Here is a 23,668-nt window from a genome sequence, read left to right on the forward strand (position 1 = left end):
TATGCTAACAGGCAGGCCAAAAAGTGTCTCTGTCAGTTTTCCTTTTGCTAAAGTCTGCAATGGACACGGAAAAGGAAAAAGAAAAGAAACATTTGTTTTCAAGTCGGTATGAAATAATGAATGCTTTACGAAAATTCATAAGCCTTTTCATTAGATGGTCTGCCTGGTTTATCATTGGAATTCATTAGAATCCAGATTTATATATACTGGGCCTCACTCAATGTTCCCATAAATCCACCATTCACAATATGAATACTATTAAATTTTATTAAAACATTTTAATAGAACATTTTTATTGGAAGATGAAATAAGAGCCTTTCATTAACTAAGGCAGTCAATGGAAAATATTTTTTCTAAAAACACCAGTTCCAAAAAGAGGATACATTTAATTTGTTCAGTCATCAAAATCTAGAGAGGAAAAATGCAGCTTTTGTGTTCAATTGGAAAATGAAAACACTATATGTGCTCAAGGGTGTATTACAGATTTATAACCTGTCCCCTCAAAACATTTACTTCCTTGAAGCTCTAACAGTAAAATTTGATTGTCAGAAGATTTGTTCATATAAGAAAATTATATGTTTCCTTCTCACCCTCCTCCCAGGAACATCAAGATGAAGGCACATCACTCTGAGAGCAATCAGACATGCAAATAGCCCTTTTAAAGCTCAAGCAAATACTGGAGGAGGTTTTAAAATAGCAATACAAATCTGTTTCTCATGGATTTCAAGACTGAAGGTAAAAGGAAGCAGCTGCATAGCTTACAGTTACTGGATCAAATAAAAAGTATGAAAAATTTAACTGAAATGATTGATGTGGTCTTGGTGACTGAAGGCGAAAAATTCCCATGCCACAAACTGATCCTGGCTGCTTTCAGCCCTTACTTCAAAGCCATGTTTACCTGTGGCTTGGTTGAATGCACGCAGAAGGAAGTGGTCCTGCATGACATATCTGCAGAAAGTGTGTCCGTACTTCTTCACTACATGTACACCGCCGAGCTACGCCTCACTTATGGCAATGTGCAAAGTGTGGCTGTTGCAGCATTTTTCATACAAATGGATGATGTTTCCAACATGTGTCAGAAATACATGATGGACCACATGGATGCTTCCAACTGCGTAGGGATCTATTACTTTGCAAAGCAGATTGGGGCAGAAGAGTTGTCTGACCAAGCCAGGAAGTATTTGTACCAGCACTTTTCAGAGGTGAGCCTGCATGAAGAAATATTCGAGCTAGAAGCACAGCAGTTGCTAAGCCTGATCCAATCAGATGATCTTAATGTGTCCAGGGAAGACACCATCTTGGACTTAGTCCTCAGATGGGTTAACCACAGCAGGAAATTGCGTGCCGATAAGCTCATTGAGCTCTTAAAGCAAGTGAGGCTCACACTTGTAAGCCCGTCGTTCCTAGTGGAAGCTCGGAAAAGGAACACAGTGCTTCTGAGTAATTCACAATGCAGTGATATGGTTGAGGGAGCCTTAGAAACCATCAGGAAATCCAACCAGCCCCCTCTCACTCTCCGCTATGGGATGGAGACCACAATTCTTCTCCTTTGCATTGGCAATAACTCACAGGGAATCAGATCAAGACACGGGAACTATGCTGATGCCAGCTTCTGTTATGCTCCTGCAACACAAAAGACTTACTTCATTTCCTCCCCAAAATATGGAGAAGGCCTGGGATGCGTATGTACTGGGGTGGTTAACGAGAACAATGATATCATTGTGGCGGGCGAGGCAAGTGCTGCCAAATTGTCAAGACAAAAGACCAGGAAAATTGAATTTATAGGTTTGTATCCTCTTGCGTAAAGAAATGAAATAGCTTTAAGCCACCCTCTTCCACTCCAAATGATAATGTGCATATAGGTTTTAAGAGCCACCTCCCTAAAACAATTTAATGTTGTGGGGCTTAAAACTCCTCCTCTAACCCTATGATATTCTTTCTAACTTCAAAGGGTGGAAAACTGGTACAATGTTTTTCACCCCAGTTCAGTTATTTTATGGTATTACTTGTGAGAAAGACATCAGATTTAAGTGTGTTAATGGAAGATCTGGGATATCTAAAATTCTGCATCCACTATAGACCACACCAGTTGTATATTACCAAACCTTGTGGACTATCCTCAAGCTCAATTACTTCTACAGGGGTCTCCTTGCCCTCGGCAGAATGTTTAATACAATAGAAATAGCATGTACCTATCACATGACAGTCTCTCAAATGGAATTTCTTGAAATTATGTGTGTTAGTGCATTCATTGGCAACTCAGTGGGTAAGGCTACAGTGCCCTCCATGTATTACATATAATTCCACTGGCTACCCCCTTTTAAAATTGTTTTGTTCATCTTCAGTCACAAGCACTGCAAAATGTATATCCATTTAGTGCTCATGTTCTGCCTCTTCAATAGTATTGTTATCAGCAATCCTCACACTATTTTTATTTCCTCTTCAGATAAATTGACGGCAAAACTACATAAGTAATTTCCACAACTTTTTAAAAAATCAGAATACAGCTAGGGGTTGCAATTTAGAGGGAAGGCAGTTGTTTAACTCTTTTTTCATTTACTTCCTGGGGGAAAACGCAGGTACCAATACATTTTCCCCATGAGAATTAACAGCAGTTTGGAAGTGGCAATTTTGCTGAGAAAACAGAGTGAGAAGAAAGTTAAACAGTCCCTCTCCCACTGTGCTGGACTACCTGTTTACATTGCATGCTCCAGGGCTGTAATCTATTTTTTTAAAATCAGGAAAAATAATCATGTACTTGTACATAATATGTTGGTGTGCTCTAAGGCTGTGCTCTTGAACATACCATAGATACCACTGAAATCAAGGGAAATTACTTTAAGTAATCTTGGTTAAGATTGGGATGTGAAGTTGTGTGTGTACTGTTCACTAGATTTTTGCATTTTTTTAAAAAAAGACAAAGTCCTTGGACAGATTATGCAAAGGAATTTTTCTGACAGAAAATTTCCATTCCTGCTGATATCACAGCACCATCCTAATGACTGGTGTGTTCTTAGCTGCCCATCAAGATGTTCTGTACCTGGTAGGAAAATCCTGCCCCTTTAACAGATGCTTAATCTCTGCAAATAGGCAAGTGAAGCCTTTCATGGCATGGAAGGAAATAACATCCCATGAAACCTCTCTTAAGGAATACAGGACATTTTTTCTCCAGGTTGTTGGCAACCCTAGTACTTGGCTTTGAACTATTTCACCTCCATCCTAGAAGAAGAGTTGGTTTTTATATGCCGACTTTCTCTACCACTTAAGGAAGAATCAAACCAGTTTACGATCACCTTCCCTTCCCCACAATAGACACCCTGTGAGGTAGATGGGGCTGAGAGAGCTCTAAGACTAGCCCAAGGTCACCCAGCTGGCTTCATGTGTAGCAGTGGGGAAACCAATCCAGTTCACCAGATTAGCATCCACCACTCATGTGGAGGAGTGGGGAATCAAACCCAGTTCTCCAGATTAGAGTCCACTGCTCCAAACCACCGCTCTTAACCTCTACACCACGCTGGCTCTCCTAGGCTTCCTGTTTTGATTGGAAGGAGTGTGCACACACATACACACAAACCCCTGTAGGTATTCTGAGAGGCAGTTAGAAGTAAGTCCATCATGCAACCCTTTGAAAAAAAGAAGAAAAAGATCAATTAACTTCCTATCCTATATCTGACTTTCTCTCATACTGCATCTCTGCAAACATCACAGCTAGTTGTACCTATATATTGTGGGTATTCCGCCCCAAAACCCCTCTGAGGACTATCTTCATCTCAAGGCAAACACTTGGTAATGTTTTTACTTTTTGTTGAAAAGAAAAACTATCCGCTGACCCATTTTGTCACTGCTGGCAAATAAGAAGGGGATTAAGTTCAAATATATACGTATTCGGTGACCACGGCGATTCTAATCTTAGGCTTTCTTATAGGTACAACAGCCAAGGAAATCGGTGCTGGCAAAGTCTGTGTACTGCTCAACTTCGTGAGCTGTATGCTCTGGGAACCCTTCATAATGACCTCTATGTCATAGGAGGTCAAATGAAACTGAAAAACCAATATCACATTACCAACTGTGTGGAGAAGTACTCCATGGAACAAGAGAGCTGGAGAACTGTGGCTCCTCTCCCAGTGCCATTAGCCTGCCATGCAGTGGTCACTGTGAAAAACAGGCTGTACGTAATGGGAGGATGGACACCGCAGGTGAGGGACGCTGCTTTGCATTGTAGCATTTTCATGGGGCTAGCCAACTTATACTGACTAGGCTGCTTATGGAGAGCTGCGCATCTTGGGAAATGATGCTAATGACCATTCAGAGAGATTATATGGTATACTGCTCATGTATTGAGAACATTTTGCCTACCCTGGTCTGAGAAATCTCTGATCTGCTCGTACAATCGTAGTGTAAGACCTTAAAAAAAAAATTTGTTCCTTTCCCCCCTTTTCTCTGAGGGAAACACAGCTCCTAGGTGCATGGGGCCTAGTTCGGAATTGGATCACTGCATGCCATTTCCCAGATCTTATTCTTATTATTATGCATTTATAATATTGGCTTTTAATGCTTATATAGGATTTGCTATTGGTAGATTTAACTCTTCATATGCCATTGTGCTTTTGCCCTATATTAATCATTACGTATATGCATTTTCATTAAATACCTATGGCCAATGGCCTTTAAAACCAATGTGCATTTAAAGCAAAACAGTAACATAATGTAATCATTCACCACTTATATTAGATAAAAGCAAGGGGGGACCAACAAGGAGTTGTGGGGTATCTAGGGTTGCCAACCTCCAGGTACGAGCTGGAGATGCCAACCTCCAGGTACGAGCTGCTATTACAACTGATCCCCAGTCGATAGAGATCAGATCACCTGGAGAAAAATGGCTGCTTTGGCAATTGAACTCTATGGCATTGAAGTCCCTCCCCAAACCCCACCCTCTTCAGGCTCCACCCCCAAAATCTCCCGCCAGTTGAGAAAAGGGACCTGGCAACCCTAGTGGGAGGGCAGTTGGATGCCTTGGCATAAATTACACCTGGAGAAAATGGCTGCTTTGGTAATTGGACTCTATGGCATTGAAGTCCCTCCCCAAACCCCGCCCCCTGAGGCCCCACCCCTAAAATCTCCTGCCTGTTGCCAAGAGGGACCTGGCAACCCTAGGGGTATCTTATTTTCCTCTCTCCTACTATTTCCTCATTATCTTTCCTGAAAGCCCGCATAGCATCTCTCCTTTCCTGTTTCCTTCTCTCCTCCTTATTATCTCCATTCTGTAGAAGATAGCTGAGGCAGCGAGCATTGCAGCTTGGTTAAGTGAGATTATGCCCGGGGTGAAATTTGAACTGGGGACAAGCTCGCACCATTAGCTACAACACTCCTGTGATTACATATATTCATGAAAAGAGGAAGTCTCTTGATTGAAATGCTTTGGTCTGAGTCATTCCATCCTCTCAGTGACAATTGCTTTGGAAGCTTCTGCAGCAAGTGAATGTCCAGATGGCAGCTTCCTATAGTATTCATTTGCTGCTTGACCCAGCCCTATGGGTAGGCAGGTTGGAGAAGTCTGCCTCATGTGGCAGATTTTAGGAGTGCCATTAAAATGGAAGGAAATGATCAATTAGTTACTTATTTGATTATATTTTTACTACGGGGTGTGGGTACTATTTATCTGCTGCAGGCATTTTAAAGAACTTGGGCTATTTCTGCCCTTGGCAGTAACTTTGGGAGAACAGCAGGAAGTGCTATTATGTACCCTTGTAGAAAACATGTAAATAGGATCTCAACCCGAGAGGTTATTCTGCTAGAAGAATATTAATGTTGATGAACCTGAAATTCAAAAGTACAACTTCAAAAAGCAGAAATACATGTTGGGAAAAGGAGAGTGTAGGAAGGATAATGCATGGAATCCTGTGTACTATTTAATGGGGCAATGCAAGGTAAATATCAGTAAAGACAATAAAGCTACTTCCCCAAATTGGTTTGTCTTATATACAAAGGTGCACTAAGCCAGTTCTGTGAGATCTGAAAAGGGCAGCTATTCCAGTGTCTCTGGGTTGCCAACAACCTGGAGAAACTATGTTCTGTCCCTTTAACAGAGGCTTAATGAGATATTATTCACCAGGTGGTGTTATTTACATCTATGCCATGAAAAGCTACAGCTATCCATTTCCATACCTTAAGCCTCTATTAAAGAGGTAGGACATTTTTCTCCAGCCCTGTTGGCAACACTAGCTGTAGATATTCTCTCTAGATAATTGTAGGGCCAACATGATTAGTCACTTACCAAGGAAGAAATGCATTCAAATTCACAGAAAACCCTATCCAGAACAGTTCTTAGAATACAGAGTAATATGACCATGAGCTGATGGCTACCTTGGAGAGGCTTCAAACACTGCTTCAGGATGTATTCTCCCTGGGTAGATGAGTGGAATGGCATAGAGAAGGATAAAGGAGGGGCTGTGGCTCAGGGGTAGAACATCTGCTTTGTATGCTGATGGTCCCAGATTCAACCCCCCCCCCCCGTGTCTCCAGTTAAAAAGAATCAGATAGTCTGACTCAGTGTAATGCAGCATCATGTGTTTAATGGAGAAGCAGACTGGGATGAGCAAGGACATCCAGAATCACATGCTAGTCATAGTAGCAAAGAGAGGGAAGCTGAGCTGAAACTGAACAAGGCTGCTTCTGGCAACAGCCCAAGGAAAAATTTGAGGGGCAGGAGAGCTGAAAATAACTTGCAGGATTTTGGAGGGTGGAGAGCTGGCCTTTACAAGTGTCATCAAGTCACAAATGACTTTAGACAAGCTGGAACATGTCCAGGAGGAGGGCAACAAAGATGGTGGGGGGTCTGGAGACCAAGTCCTATGAGGAAAGATTGAAGGAGCTGGGTATGTTTAGCCTGAAGAGGAGAAGACTGAGAGGTGATATGATAACCATCTTCAAGTACTTGAAGGGCTGTCATATAGAGGAGAGTGCCGAGTTGTTTTCTGTGCCCCAGAAGGTCGGACCAGAACCAACGGGTTGAAATTAAATCAAAAGAGTTTCTGTCTAGACATTAGGAAGAATTTTCTAACAGAGCGGTTCCTCAGTGGAACAGGCTTCCTTGGGAGGTGGTAAGCTCTCCTTCCCTGGAGGTTTTTAAGAAGAGATTAGATGGCCATCTGTCAGCAGTGCTGATTCTATGACCTTAAGCAGATGATGAGAGGGAGGGCATCTTGGCCATCTTCTGGTACTCCATGCCAACATAGGGCATGGAGTAGAGGGTCGCTCAGGGTGTGGGGGAGAGGTATTTGTGAATTTCCTGCATTGTGCAGGGGGTTGGACTAGATGGCCCTGGTGGTCCCTTCTAACTCTATGATTCTACGATTCTATGACTTATGGCGACCCCAGCAGCAGGGAGCTTTCAAGGAAACTGAGAAGCAGAAGTGGCTTGCCATTGCCTTCCCCTGCAGAGAGAGCTGGCCTTTGCTGATCAGTGATTGCAAACAGCTTCCAACAGCTTATGAGACAGATTTGAGAGAGCAAAAAGTAGAAGGGGAGGTGAGCCTGAAGCCTTAATGTTGACCTTGCTTGGCTAATTGCAACCCATAACTGTACCTTTGATCTCCCAGCAAATTGGTGATGGTTCATTGGCACTGCCCAGTTATTAATCCAGCTGACCTTTAATGTGTTGGATACAGTTTATTTTCCATGAAATATGTTTGACCTATAGGACTAGAAATTAAAAGTGTGGTGAAAAGATATATAGACATATGTGCCAACACTGATGCAAATCGCCTGGAAGACTGCAGATTTTTGGGGTGCGCATCATGAGGAAAAATTGTAGTGAAAATCATGGGAATACTCTTATGGAACAAAATTGTATCTGAGAGTATTCTGACATGCAGGGAGATAGGTGTTGCTTTTACTTATAAAAAACCAATCATATTCTGTGCTTCTGAGCAAAGATTTTTCAAAGACACTTAATTCTCATGCAATGCTATAGTCTACATAAAGTGCATCCTCATCCTACAATTGCATAAGACTGAATCTCAACTGCCATGTTAAAACTTCAGCCAGTTAAGCAGGAAGCACTGAATATTGGATTCCAGCATGTCTTAAAGGCTCAGATAGAAAATAAGAAAGCAACAGATGTACTATTGATTTTTTGATACACATATGATTTCAAGATAAGGGCCCATCATTTTGACTGCCATAATCTGGAGGTGGCATTGTGTAGATGAGGTTTTTTTTATTATTATTAATAGTGTTTCATGCTGTCCTTTCCATGAATAGGACATCCCAAGCACTCAAGGAAACTTTCCCCTAGAAGTGAGAGCACTTTACCTTTCAAGTATCTATAATGAGCTAAGCAGGGTCAACTCTGGTTAGTATTTGGATGGGAGACCTCCAAAGGAATACCAGGGTGGCTATGGAGAGGAAGGCAATGGCAAACCACTTCTGTTAGTCTCCTGCCTTGAAAACCATACTAGGTTGCCATACGTCAGCTGCAACTTGACAGCACTTTATACACACACACAAACACATAATGAGTTTTCATATACATGAGTACAGTTTGAGCAAGCAATGCAGAAACAAACGGTCAATATGCGTTCCACAACAACAACATCGCAGCCCACAAAATACAAACTGCTCTATTCAGCTCAACTTGCACAGGATTTCCCAGATTCATAGTGAACAAACCTGTTTCAACCCTCTGCTACTCTCTCTGGAGGTGAGATTGATTTTATATTCCAAGGTGGCCTTAGGCAAAGTGCAGTCAAATTGCCAATTAGTGTCCTCTATCTACACTGAGAATGAGAAGTCTAGGTGGAGAGCTCCCTCTTCACTTAGACAACAGGATGGCTCACAGCATTATCTAGCTAATGAGTCTCTGCACTGGGGGATCTCTAAGCTAAGGCTTGTATCTCACATTGTTTTTGGACACAAATGAAGTCACTATTTCAGTTTCATGAGGTGAACTTTTTTGTCTGGACATGTCTTCATATGGTGAGAGCTGGGATTCACCATAATCTGGTTGCATTGGTTTCCGTTACTCAGGTAAATACCAGTTCTTATCATTTGAGTTACCATGAAACAATGAAATGAAATTAAACATGTCGGCTGCATCCACAAGGAGCTTTTTCTCCATGTTGGCTTCCAAGATACAGTGGGTATTGTTGATTTTTTAAACAAAAGCTGGTATTTCAGAGGAATTTGTAGCAATAGATCATTATTGTGCTGAAGTTTAAAAACAATTACTATTTTTTTTTAAAAGGCTTCTGGAGGTGTGGTGAGGGGAAAATGATAGCTGCTGGAGGAAAGTGTAGATGCTCTGATGCCACCTCATTCACAACAGTGCTGATGTTGTGTGAATCCTTGTTGTGTAGATGCACAATAAAAGCCATGGTAAAATCATTCACAAATCATCAGAATAAAATGTTACCTGACAATTGGGCCCTAGATACTTGTTTTACACAGCACCCTGCTTCAGCTAAGCTGACCAAGTCTGACTCCTAACATGGTGACTGTTTGGAACTAATTAATTATCATTTATAGAAGCATTTCACACACATTATCTCAATCATCTTTGCAACAACCTTGACAGGCCTGAAGGGCCAATAATACTGGTAGGCCAGTGTTATGATCCCCATATTACAGATGAACAAGCTAAGGTGAAATTTGTACTGGAGACTTTTCAGCTCATTCTCTTTTTTGTGTGTTTGAGATAAGCTAGACCTGAGTCAAGACATCTGTGAATAGGATCTCCATGATTTGGTTTGGGTTTTTTAAAGTCACAGGATGCAGACCCTCTCAGGGATCCGGAGAGGCCCAGGCCGTTTCCAGCTTTTGAGACTTCTATCCACAATTAAAAAATTAAAATGCCAACACTCGACGTGCACAAAAACAAGGTGCGAAGCCTATCAAATGCCAAAAAATTATTACTTCAGGCTCAATTTGAACTTCAGGCCCAGACCAAAGGGCCCTTCTGGTCCCCCATTCAGATTGACCCTGTCATGATGGTCAGTTTGGATTGGGGCTATATTGCATCATGAATGAGGGTTAATCCTTTCCCCTGTGCCATTTGCAAAGACATTTGTTTCTATCTTGACTCTGGTATTATATAATTACGAGTGGGAATCCTCAAGGACTTGTGGGAGACATCAAATTCCCCCCGCCTCCACTATTTCCTCTTCCCTTTACTGAAAGCCCCCATAGCCTCTTCCCTTTTCCAGCTTCCTTCACTCCTTAGGGTTGCCAGCTCCAGGTTGGGAAATTCCTGGAGATATGCGGGTGGAGCCTTGGAAAGCAAGGTTTGGGGATGGAAACAACCTCAGCAGGGGATAATGCCATAGACTTCTACCTCCAAAGCAACCATTTTCTCCAGAGGAACTGATCTCTGTCATCTGCAGAGCAGTTGATCTCCAGCCCCCACCTAGAGGTTGACAACCCTAGTTACATTGAAGGAAATGGCTGCTTTGGAGGGTGAAGCCTATGGCATTACACCTTTTTGAGGTCCCTCAAACCCCACCCTTCCCAGTCTCCACCCACAAAATCTCTTAAGTATTTCCTGACCTGCTGTTGGTAACCCTATCTCCTTCCCATTCAACAGCCAACCTCCCTTTATCTGCCCCTCTGTCTTCAGCTTTCCCTCCCCTCCCAATAGCCTCTACCTAGGAAAACTGTGGCCCAATTGTGTGGCGCTGGTCACTGGGCCAGACCCACTTGCATTGCAGGGAACCATCAAGGACTTGTGAGGGGACACCTCACCTTCTCCTCCATCCCATTCCCCACAATTTCCTCTTTCCCTCCCCCTGACAACCCTCATACTGTCTCCCCTTTCCCTTCCTCATTCTCTCCTTGTCCTCCATTTACCAAACAATCTTTTATCTACCTCCCATCTTCAGCTATATTTATTATTTATTTACTTCATTTTTTATCCCACCTTTCTCCACAATGGGGACCAAAGCAGCTTACATTATTCTCCTCTCCTCTCCTTTTTATCTGCACAACAACCCTGTGAGGTTGTTAGGCTGAAATGTAACTGGTCCAAAATCAACCAGTGAGGTTCCACAGCAAGATGGGAATTTGAAACTGAGTCTCCTAGACCTTACTCTCAAGCTCTAACCACTTTACCATACTGGCTTTCATAGGGTGTCTGCTGTTGAACAGTAGCAAGCAGCCACGCCTAGTCGAGTCATGCAAATCAGGTGGTATCAAGTCACCCAGAAGTTGCCATCCTCCATGTGGGACCTAGAGATCTCCCAGAATTACTGCTGAACTCCAGATGACAGAGATCTGTCCCCCTGGAGAAAATGGCTACTCTGGGGGGTGAACTCTGTGGCATTATATCCAACTGAGGCCTATCCCCTCCCCAAACTCTGTCCTCCTTAGACTCCACCACAAAATCTCCAGGAATTTCCCAGCCTGGAGTTGGCAACCCTAGCCAGGTCTGGCCCCAATAAGTCCTCCTGCAAAGGCTAGAATAGGCCTGGAAAGAGCCCTCCCCCTCCTTTTACTGACAGTACCAAGCCTGGAATATGTGGTTGCCTAGTAACGGCCATTGAGAGTATCCCTTGCTTAAAGCTACAGGCATGCATTTTATCATTTTGGGATTTAAAAAAACCCCAGTGTATTTTTTTTACATTTTTCTTCAAATCTGGGGCCCTTTTCTGGTTTGTAGAAAGATCTGTCTTGCCTGTTCACAGCTCCAAACACCGGATTTAAGTATCCTCAGATTAGGCCAACTGCTATTAATATATAGATCTCATAGATCTTAAAAAAAATATTCACAGACGTATCTTCAAAGGTCCTGATGGAAACTTGTGAATAACTTAAGTAACCAAGTAAATCAACATTTCATCTCCAGGGAAAAATAAAGGTTTTTCTTTCTTCTTGAGACTTCAGAGAAGCCTTTTAAAAAGAACTATGTTCTGTCAGGACTGCATCTGTAGATGGTTTCTTATTATCCAAATACTCAGCTCTCTTGCAGCAGAATATAAATGTGTCGTTATTCATATGCCTTCTACAATGTACTTCCCAGCCACAAGTCATGAGTGCTGTTAAAGCCTAGTGAGTATGAATCACTTTGCAGCTATAATTGATGTGTTTATGTTATTTATCTGCTCAGCTGTCTTCCATGATTAATAGCATGCAGGCGTGCATGGAGGGCTCCAAATGTTGTATTATTATATGGCTGTCATATTTCATACAGATGGATCTCCCTGACGATGAGCCTGATCGATTAAGCAACAGAATGTTGCAGTATGACCCAGGCCAAGACAAATGGACGGAGCGCACCCCGATGAAGTACTCGAAATACCGCTTCAGCACAGCTGTAGTCAACAATGAGATTTATGTCTTGGGTAAGAGCAAACAGATTTTTAACAGATAGGGTGGCCACTTTTTATTTTCCCCAGCAATTTGCCTCTATAAAATGAATGATTTCACCCTCTCTTGTCGTATTGTAGGTTAAAATAAGACACTGGGGAAAAAGCAAAGCATTCTTTGGGTAGTACAAGCTTTCCTGCTTCCCTTAAGAGGATCCCATAAGGATAGCAAAGAACAAGGAATGAGCAGTCATTCCTTTAGGCAATAAAGAATTATGTAAGAAGAATAGGTAAATTAGGGACAGTGTCCAGACCTCTCCATCTTATATGTTGATTATAAACCCACCCTTACTAATTGTGGATATTCTACGTACCCTTCAAAATAACATTAGCATCCTTTTCTGTTTCAATGGGAGCTTGCTGTAATTGTGTCATCAAGCAAGCTGGACAATACAGAGAAACAAGCACAGGCCCTGCAGTGACTTGCAGGGGACATCTGATTTTCTGCTTTCAGTCAATCTACCATTATCTGCCCCCATCTTTAGCTTGCCCTCCTTCCCTCCCCCTGGCAGCCTCTACCTTGGAAAAATTTGGCCCAGTTATGCTGTGACAGGTTAGCCACTGGGCTGGGCCCATTTGCACAGTAAGGGACCTGCAAAGACTTGTGGAGAGCACCTTACTTTCTCTTGTATCCCCCTCTATACACAGTCTCTCTCCTCCTGGCAGCCCCCATATCTAAAGCTTTCCCTGTTTCGTTCTCTCCTTCCAACCCACCTACCAACCTACTTACTTTTTAACTGCTCCCCCAATCTTCAGCTATATTTATTATTTATTTTACCTATACTCCATCTTTCTCCCCAATAGGGGCCAAAACTAGCTACATAATTTTCTTCTCTTCTATTTTATCCTTACTACAACCCTGTGAAGTAGGCTAGACTGAGAGTGTGTGACTGGCCCAAAGTCATCCAGTGAGCTTCCAAGGTAGAGTGGGTATTCGAACCTGAGTCTGCCAGATCCTAATCTGAAGTTCTAACCAGTATACCACCTTGGCTTTCATGAGGTGGCTGCTGTTGAACAGTAGCAAATAGCTTGGCTGGGGTAAGTCATGTTAGTTGCATAGTAGCAAGTTTCCCAGTGGTTGCTGCCAGGCCTGGCCCTGGTGAGTCCTCTGTCAAAGGCCCTTCAAAGTTCCCTACCTCTCCCCTGCCTGTCACTGACAGAAACCAAGCTGGAAAGCTGGTAAAACTTTCTTGGTTGCCGAGTAATGGTCACTGAGGGCATCCATCTTTCCATCTCCCAAAGCTATAAGTGCTCATTTTATCATTGGGCGGGATTTAACCTCCCCAATGTATTTTTTCTTAGATTTCTCATTTTTCTGGGGCATTTGTCAGGTTTGTGGAAAGATCTGTCTTGTCTGTCCATGGCTCCAATCTCTGGATTTAAGTATCCACAGATTTGGCAGAACTGAGAATTAAATATATTGACAAATGCGAACCCGCAAGGATTTGTAGGAGGCATCTCATTTTCCCCTCCCCACTCCAAAACCCCCATAGGCTCTTCCCTTTTCTGCATCCTTCACTCCTTCTAGGTTTGCCAACCTCCAGGTGTGGCCTGGAGATCTCCTGGAATAACAACAGATCTCCCAACTATAGAAATAAGTTCCCCCTTAGAGGAGATCTCCAGGTCCCACCTGGAGGTTGTCATCCCTATTCAGGGTCTTTTAAATTCCTCCAATGTTTTTTTTTTTTTTTTAAGATTTCCCATTTTTCTGGAAACCTGGGGTCCTTTTCAGGTTTGTAGAAAAACCTGTCTTGCCTGTTCATTTAAGTATCCTCAGATTTGGCCAACTTCGCTGTTAGTACCCAGACAGGTGGGGACCTGCAAGAAATTTGTGGGAGCAGCTGTCCCATTCCCCTCACCTTTGCTTCCTCCCTTCTCCCCCTACAGCTCTCAGTCTCTCATTCTTTCTTCCTCCTGCAACCCCTTTTCTTACTCTCTTTCTCCTCCATGCCTGGCACTTTCTTTCTCTTTCTTTTCTCTCTCTCACACCATCACTCTCTCTTTCTTTTTCTTTCTCCTCACCCTCTACTCTTTCTCTCTTCTTCTGCCCCCACCCCATCACTTTTTCTCTTACTTTCTGTTCCCCCCACATCATTCTCCCAGACTTCCGGCTTCTTGTATTTCTGGGTAATCTCCCTCATCTGGAGATTGGCAATGCTAGATCCCCTGGAGGAAATGGCTGCTTTGGAGGGTGGAGTCTATGACATTATACCCTTCTGAGGTCCCTCCCCTCCTGAAACCCCATCCTCCTCAGGCTCCACCCCTCAAATCTCCAGGAATTTCCCAATCTGGAGTTGGCAACCCCTATCTCCTTCCCATCCAACAGCCAACCAACCTTTATCTGCCCCTCTGTCTTAAGCTTTCCATCTCCTCCCCCCCCTGCAGCATCTACCTTGGAAAATTATGTTCTTTTCCACGGTGGGGGCCAAAGCAGCTTATATTATTCCCCTCTCCTTCTTTTTATTCCCACAACAATCCTGTGAGGTAGGTTAGGCTGAAAGTATATGACTGGCCCAAAATCACCCAATGAGCTTCCACAGCAAGATGGGAATTCAAACCTGGATCGCGCACACCCTACGCTGAAGCTATGGCACTGGCTTTCATAAGGTAGCTGCTGTTGAAGAGTAGAAAGCAGCCAGGCCTAGTTGAGTCATGCAGTCAGGTGGTATCAAGTCACCCAGTGTTTGCTGCCAAGCCTAGGATTCCAACCTCCAAGAAGCTGTGGTTGCCTAGCAACAGCCACTGAGCGAATCCGTTGCTTAAAGCTACAAACGCACCTTTTATCATGTTGGGTTTTTTAACCCCCCAATTATTATTATTTTAGATTTTGCATTTTTCTGCAAACCTAAGGCCCCATCCCTTTCCTGACCAGAAGCAGAGGGAAAGAGCAAAGATAGGTGAATTGCTTAGGAAACACCAGCAGCAAAGATACCAATAGCAATGGGGCTGAAAATAAAATGAGGTCAGGGAGCCTTTGATGAAAAGGAGCTACTCAGGCTAAAGGTGACAGAACAGACTGACATCCTGCTGCATAGTGTCATGCCAGGAAAAAATATTTTCAGAGGTGATGTTTAGTAACAAACAAAAATAAGCAGGTTTTGCTGTTGCTAATATTTTTAAAAAGAAGAATGTGACACTCTGCACTAAGAGAAAGGTGTGGTTTTATTTAAAAGGACAATTTAAAATTGCAGCACAAGTACATTCAATTGCAGCACAAGTACATCACAAGTACATTCACAAGGAGGATCAAGTGCAGACAAGTCATCAGAAGACATGTGCTGGTGTTAACATTTCGCAGCCTTGCCTAGCCATACAGATGGGGTGATTTTTGTTCACACCACTATAAACACCAAACAACAACAGCACACCACATTCATGAAAGCTTTACTTCAATCTGAATGTTGCTTGGGGGGTTATGTAACATTCCCAGTATGTACTAATCTCACAAAGCCTCAAGTCTGTTGTGTGGATGAATAGGGCTCTCTTCATCTATCATGTGATCACCATCAACAGTGTGTTATTTACTGGGTTGTGCTTAGGGTTGCCATCCTCCAGGTGGGGCCTGGAGTTCTCCCAGGATTACAACTGATCTCCAGACTACAGAGGTCAGTTCCATGAAGGAAATGGCAGCTTCAAGGGATAGAACCTATATGGAATCACATCCACACTGAGCTCCCTCCCCAAACTCCACCCTCCATAGGCTTCACCTTCAAACCTCCCAGGCCAAGTCGGCAACCCGACTCCACTTTTACCTCATTTCCTATTGCTGGAAATGTTCACAATGGCACAGTATTACAAAATGACCTGTAGATTAAAACCATGCCTGAGCGATCACTGTAGCTGACAGATACATCACAGGAATATCACTAGGTCAGTTTGCCAGGGAAGATCTCTCCTTTCAAAGTCAAGGTAAAATCCATTTTAAAAATAAACCAGTCAGGCCTTCACATTGCTGGCAGCCTTCAAGGTTCTTTGTGGAAATCATTAAATGATTGCTGGTTACTGAGGAATTCGTATAGACGTGGTTGAGTTTCCTGGCTTTGACTACGTTGGGATGTTAGGTTGTGGAATAGATGGACCACAAACCTGATCCAATATGACAGTTCCTACATTCCTGTGAGAATCAAGCTCAGGTTTCTTGGGCACATGATAGCGTTATTAGCTGAAACCTGCACCGTGTCTATGATCCAATTTCCTGCCTTCTTGATGTATTTGTTAAAATTCCTTGAGGCTCCCGTTGCTTCATAAATGGCAAGTAATCTTTAGAAGGAAATGAAGAGCATTTCCTGAAGTTCCAAATCTTTTATCCTATTCATAGCATTTAACTGATCTTAGCTCTTTCTCTCCATATTTTCCCAGGAACATAACTATATTTGTTCAGAAGCCCAAGAAAGAGTGGCATTGTGTGGCTAATAACAGAGCCAATTGAATTGAGCCACTTTTGGAAGGAAACCAGATGGGGGAAGGCACTGTTTGAGGTCATGCATTTTAATCTCTTGCATTTAAAAAAAAACTGCAAAAAATCTTCCACAGCTGAGTCTGTGAAAACTCATTACCAGTAATGGGCAAATTTTTAAAAATGCCTTGCCAAGGGCACAAGCTCAAACACTTCCAAAAGAATGACAAGCTTGTGAAATGGAAGTCATCAGTGAGGGATACAGCCTTGCCATTAAGGGCATTCATGCCGCATTGTTTGTGTGTTATGTAATCCCTGATTTTTTATAAATAAGAACATACAGAGGGAATTAAAGAAGAAATCCTATTAGAAAAGATTTGGAAAATCAAAGAATCTTTGTTTTATCCTCTCAGACTGGAATTCCAACTCATTAAAATCCAGTTTTCCCTAGAGCTCTCGCTGTGAGCTTCTTTTTAAAGTTTTAAGCAGTTTAAGTGAGGTTCAATTAAATTCTGAATATCTCCATCATGAAAATACTTATTTGAAATGGTATCTAGGGATCTCATTGGAAGGAAAAGTTAGAATGGGGAGGATGAGGAAAGAGACTTTATTTAGCTCAATTTCTTTAGTATTACTGGTTGTTTTGCATAAATTATACCATTTCTAAAGTAAAACTATTACTACATTTATTTTAGGAGTTCCTTTGAGTGATAAAGTACTCAACCCACAGTTCTGCTCTGTTTGCTCGACATGTACGTTAATAATTTACCACGAGAGAAGAACTGGAAACAGTAAAAGAAGCAGTGAGAAATTCTTCCTTTCAAAAGGATCCTACCCAATTTCTGGGGAAAGGAAAAAACCTTGTACTAAAATAATTTAAAAAGTTATTTGTGGGTCTCGGTTTGCTTTACATAGCATCGTTCCTCCTTCTTGCCTTGCCACCTGGTGTGCAGCACCAATTAGCACATGCTGACACGCTGATTGTATTCCCATTTACTTGCGAGTCAGCCCCATTGATGATGATGAGATTTGCTTCCAAGGAAGTATGCCCCAAAGCATGCCTGTGTAGCTCAAGCAGCAACTGTAATAAATAGAAATGCATTTCCATTGCAGCTCTGTTAGGGCTTGCTGGGTCTGTCTTTATTGCTCCTTTATTTCTTCTTCATGAGACCAGTTATGTAGAGCTCTTTTACAGAGAACGAGAGAGCAACATATGTGCTAAGACTCTCAGCTTGACTGCTGTTAAGAGCAAGTGACGGGAAATGTTACATGAAAGATTACAGCTATTACATCCATTGTGAATTCCAAAGATCAATTTAATAGTGAATTATTTTGGCAGAAAGAGAAAAAGAGTAGTTTTTTTCTGGGCTTGTTCATGGACTGTGCTCAGTTGTGGGAGTTCTCTCTCTTTCATTAAATAAAATCCCATGTAAAGCACTAGCAAAATACAATTCATTGATTGTAATCAGTGAGGTTAGAAAGGCAGAAAGTTATTATGAGGTCCACTTTGTATACAGGACAAGGCGGATGTAGACAAAGTCAGACATTTGTGCATATTGTACCTGGGCTTCATGTTGGGCCATTGTGGGCTGCTGCATGGAAGTGAGCAGGTCAAAGGTGGTTTTTCTTGCAGTGTTGCTCACTTTACTCTCTGAAAGATGTGATGCAGAAAATCCATTATTGGATTTGTGATAAAAGACATTTTGGGAGCGAACCTATCCAGGTGCACTCAGAAGCAACTCCCATGGCATTCAACAGGGATCACTTCCAGGAAAGAGTCCTTAAAATTGCAACCTTTTCTGGTGGGCCAAGCTCCAATGAGTCATACCTCAAAGGCCAAGACAGCCAAGGAAAGGAATTTTAAAAAGATGCTCACAGCAAGAGTTCTAGGGAAAACTGGATTTTAATGAGGTGGAATTCCAGGCTGAGAGGATAGACAAAGATTCTTTGATTTTCAAATCTTTTCTAATAGGATTGCTTCATTAATTCCCTCACCTTTTGCTGACCAGAAAAAAGGCTTAAAGGCTAGCAATACAGTTGTGGTTGCCTAGCAATGGCCACTGAAGACATTCATTTCTTAAAAAGCTACAGGTGCTACTTCTATTATTTTGGATGGTTTTAATCTCCCCATATTTTTTTTAAGATTTCAGATTTTACTGTGAACCTGGGGCTTTTCTCAGGTTTGTAGAAAGATGGCCCTTGTCTGTTCATGCCTCCAGTCTCTGGATTTAAGTATCCACAGATAGAGACATGATGAGAATTAGATATATTGATAAGTTCTTGCACTGCCCATAAAAATGCAGATTTACATGTTAGTGCAGCTTTTATTTGTGTCATAGAAAGCTAGCATGTCAGCACTGCATTCATAGAGAATGGTGGATGATTTCAAAACTTTAGACAGTACATCTGGCTGCATGGAGTATCACATCCAAATCAGCATGTGGCATGGCTCAAAAGAAGATCTGAATATGCAACTAAATAGCACCAGCATCTTTATATATTAACAGTTTCTTTTTCTGAGAGCCACGATGGTGTAGTGGTTAGGAGCAGCAGACTCTAATCTGGAGAACCAGGTTTGCTTCCCCATTCCTCTACATGAGTGGCAGACTCTAATCTGGTGAACCGGGTTGGTTTCCCCACTCCTACACATGAAGCCTACTGAGTGACCTTGGGCTAGTCACAGTTCTCTCCAAACTCCCTCAGCCCCAGCTACTTCACAAGGTGTCTGTTGTGGGGAGAGGAAGGGAAGATTATTGTAAACTGCTGAGACTCCTTAAAGGTAGAGAAAAAGTGAGGTAACTCTTCTATTCTAATGAGCCTGTATTGCATGCTAAGATACTAAGGAAAATATTTCTTCTGGGTCTTAGTATAATAACAGTAACCAAACATTTTAGGCAAATGTGCTAGTAGTCCAAGTCTAAAGGATGAGACAATGCTACTCTAACAGGAACTGCTTTAAGTTAACATGTTTTGTGTTTATTCTATTTTGCCAAAGAGTATACCACAGAGTGCAATACTAGAGAGGCAGGAAGGAACAGAGACCCAACTGTGGATGGGGCTGTGGCTCAATGCTAGTGCGTTGACTTTGCAAGCAGAAGGTCCCAGGTTCAATCCCTGATATCTCCAACTAAAAGGATCAGGTAGTAGGCTGATGTGAAAGAGACCCTGGAGAACAGTTACCAGTCAGACTATAGGCAATATTGACCTTCATAGACATAGACCAATGATCTGATTCCTTGTAAGGCAACTGTATGTGTTCACACGACTCTATGGTAGCCTTTAGAGTGTTATGATAAACTGTGCTTTGTTTGAACTTTGATTATGCAATGGAGTATAGTAGACATAAATAACAAATTTCACTTTGTGCATAAACCCTGTTTTGCTTCTTTCCTCTTCTCTGCTTCCCAGAAGAGCGGAACATCTTCCCTATACTGCTGTCTGTATAGCCAGGTGGCTACAAAGGACAGAGTTGCTAAACAGAAAACTTGTAAACTTAAAGCAGTTCCTGTTAGAATAGTATTGTCCCATCCTTTTGACTTGGACTAGTGGCACATTTGCCTAAAATGTTTGGCTACTGTTGTTATACTAAGACACAAAAGAAATTTTTAAAACAAAGTGTTATGACAAATCACAATTAATTAATTGGTGCTCATCAGCAAGTACACGGAACGGTCTGCATTCAGATGCCCCGCTATTTGGTGTATGATTGATCATGATTTAGAAACCACAGTTTCTCATGGTGTCTAAATGCACCCTAAACTGTAGCTCAGCACATCTATGGCCCTGTTCCTGCTGGATGTACCACATAGTCCTACTACCTATGTCACATGCAATACCGAGATTGTAGGTTGGCCACCTACATGCATTATAGTGCTTCATACTTCACTGAAACCCTGATGATGTTAAGAGCATGACACTGCCTGGTGGTTTTTGCATCATGCGCTTGGTTTATAATCCCAGCTTCTTAAAAAGGATTGTATCCATTTATATAGGCATTGTACAAATAGAGTTTTAAGTTTTAAAACCATCAAATGCATTGCTTTGCAGAGCGAAAACGCTTTTGATTGCAGACCTGTCCAAGCGTGATATAGAAAGCTCTGAAGCATTAATGGCTTTGGAAACACAAAGATCTCTCTGTTGGTATGCTACAGTTACTTGGTGACTTTCGAACTATTTTCCAGAGAAAACAAAGAACGTGAGGATTCTTCAGCTGTGGGGGTGGCTTGGGATCATTTTTTGGGGGCAAAATTCTCTCATATTTTACATTATGAAAGGACAAGCCCCAAAACACAAAAAGTCAATTGAAAGAATTAGGTGGGAAACCATCTTTTAAAAATATATAAGTGCTCCAGCTGCGTGGAGATTTGGACAAAAGCAAGTCAAAATAATGATGCCCAGAATGCATTTTGAGATGGTGGAACTGTTTGAAAAAACTGTGTGCTTTGAATGTTTTAATGCACTTTCAAATGTCCAAGCACAACATCCATCTGTCTCCTAACAAAGTTGGATGCCAAACACCAGCTTTCCCACATATCATAGAGCTATAGAGGGTGACTGGCACACTGCTTCAGTCTGCTATGTTTGGATAGGGGAAAGGTACTCTTCATTCTGGTTACAGCTAGTCTATGTGTAATAGTAATGGAAAAGGACTGTTACTGTACCTAAGATGCTGCAGTGGCTCAAAACTGTTGCAATATGAAATACCATCTTTAAGAAAATACGTCCTATTTTGGGGACTGTTTTCTTGCTGCTGTTGCTCCCAGCAGCAACCCTGGGATGTGCCCCTAAGGGCATGTCTGCATGGGAGCATATTGAGCTCCTCTTTCAACATTTTACTGTAAAAAGAAGATACTATGCTGGACAGAGTTGTGAGCATCCTTTCCCAATGGACTGTGATAACCTGTGACCCACAATTATTCTCTGGCCTGGTCTACTGAGAGATCAGTGAATGTTTGGTGAGAATGCCATGTGTTGTGAAGGTTCCGATTCAGTCAATCAAAACCCTAGGGAGGAAATGGACACATCTTAAGTTCAAAACCCAAATAATGTCTAACATTTCAAAAGGAACAGTCAACAAGGAAAGGTTCGACTAAAACAGGACTAGTTTCTTGACTATGGTTTCCAACCACTTCAACAATTAAATGCTGCAACTAGAGTATGAATCATCCTATTATGGGCAGGAATAGGTTGTAGCTATCAAGAAGTCACTGAATGTTGTGTGATCTAGATCCAGTTCTGCTACAGAGATTATTCCCAGAATCCCACAATAATCATTATCAAAGGAAGCCATCCTTTGGGAAGACCTGTTTATGATTTTACTGTAGAGTGTGTTTTATTATAGTTGCATTGACTCTGATCTGGAGAACCAAGTTTGATTCCCCACTCCTCCACATGAGCGATGGATGCTAATCTGGTGAGCTGGGCTGATTTCCCCACTCCTACACATGAAGCCAGCTAGGTGACCTTGGGCTAGTCACAGCTCTCTTGGAGCTCTCTTAGCCTCACCTACCTCACAGGGTGTCTGTTGTGGGAGGAAGGGAAGGTGATTGTAAGTCAGTTTGGTTTTTTCTTAATTGGTAGAGAAAGTCGGCATATAAAAACCAACTCTTCTTCTTCTTCTTAAACAGGAAAGACAGATAGATAGGATCCAAAGTTGAACTTCCACTGGTGTAACAGCAGTTCTGCTGATGGAATAGGAATTTTGTTGGCAGAAGATAGGAGATCCATTTCTACCAATTCCCCCTCCCGCTGTAGAACCCCATTTTGTCCCCCCATACTGTTCCTGAGGGTTGGGAGAACAATTGGGAGGGCACAGAAAGCAGCACTGTGGGTGAGGGGGGAGGATGTCTTACTCTAATGCAACTTGACCTGCAGCACTTAGGATCTAAACTGTAATATTGAAGGCCACCTGATCTTAGATGGAGCTTGTCACCCATTGTTAGAATCCTAGAAGTTGCCATCTGAAGATATGGAGATGTCTGCCCAGCTTCTTATATTGTTTCATCGCCCTCCCTGAGCCCAGTTCAAGGAGCCCACAAGGCACAACCACATTTTGTATAGCACTAATAATCACAGCTGATATGTTACTGGTAGAAAAAAATGATGTTTTCTCAGCAACAAAATATTACAGCTTGATTGTTGGGAAATTGTAGTAGTTCACACAACAGAACCACTATGTTGAGGAAAGACATCTGGATCCTCTTCAACAAATGTTCCATAAACCTCCTAGAAAAACCGTCATTTTTGTGTAAACCCAGCCCAAGAGCAATTTCAACAGATGGGAAAAGCAAGTAAAAAAAAAAAAAAAAGACAATCTTGATGCACAACTGTGGTGCAGTAGTTTGGCAACTGTTGCAAGAAAGAGAACATGCCCATGAGTGAGCCCAGCTGTCCATGAAAACATGTGGCCTGTTCCTTTGTTGTAAGTAGAAACACGGTTCCATTCAGTTATGTTGTATTGAATATAATCTCTCTTATTAGGGTTTAAGCTGGCATTGTCTACTTCCATGGTGACAAAGCAAAGCCTTGTGGGAACAAAAACTTAGTCTTTCCCTTGAGAATTCACCTGTTTTACTCACTGGTCCAGAAACTGGTTGAGGAACGTCGAACTATCACTTATGAATGCACAGTGAAGCCACTGCAGCAATGAAGCCACTGCAGCATTCATCAGAAGGCTGAATGTCTTGTTTTAAGTCAGCATTAGGAACCCAGTTATTGTAAAAGAGAGTCAAAGGTCAGTGTAGGTCATTACCTCCTGCCTACATTATCTCTGTAGAAAATTTCGTATCTAATTTGATTGTTCCCTTTCACCAGGCATTAATTTGGGAGCCAGATAGATTCAATGAAACTACAACTGGATTTCTCTGTCATGGCATATTTGGGTCCTATAAAACAAGCAAGTAATAAATTGTAATCA

The 23,668-nt window shown here is 42.1% G+C and overlaps 1 protein-coding gene across 1 annotated transcript in view; it reads left to right on the forward strand.

Annotated features, from left to right (window-relative positions):
- Positions 1-606: 606 nt before the first annotated feature.
- The window catches only part of KBTBD12 (kelch repeat and BTB domain containing 12), a 45,937-nt gene continuing 22,875 nt past the window's right edge, over positions 607-23,668 (forward strand). The window contains exons 1-3 of the mRNA XM_056860843.1: positions 607-1,789; positions 3,914-4,196; positions 12,182-12,332. Coding sequence (XP_056716821.1) covers positions 717-1,789; positions 3,914-4,196; positions 12,182-12,332 — 1,507 coding nt within the window. The 5' untranslated portion in view covers positions 607-716. The remainder of the gene's footprint in view (positions 1,790-3,913; positions 4,197-12,181; positions 12,333-23,668) is intronic.

The sequence above is a fragment of the Euleptes europaea genome, chromosome 1 (genome assembly GCF_029931775.1).
Source record: "Euleptes europaea isolate rEulEur1 chromosome 1, rEulEur1.hap1, whole genome shotgun sequence".
Taxonomy (NCBI): domain Eukaryota; kingdom Metazoa; phylum Chordata; class Lepidosauria; order Squamata; family Sphaerodactylidae; genus Euleptes; species Euleptes europaea.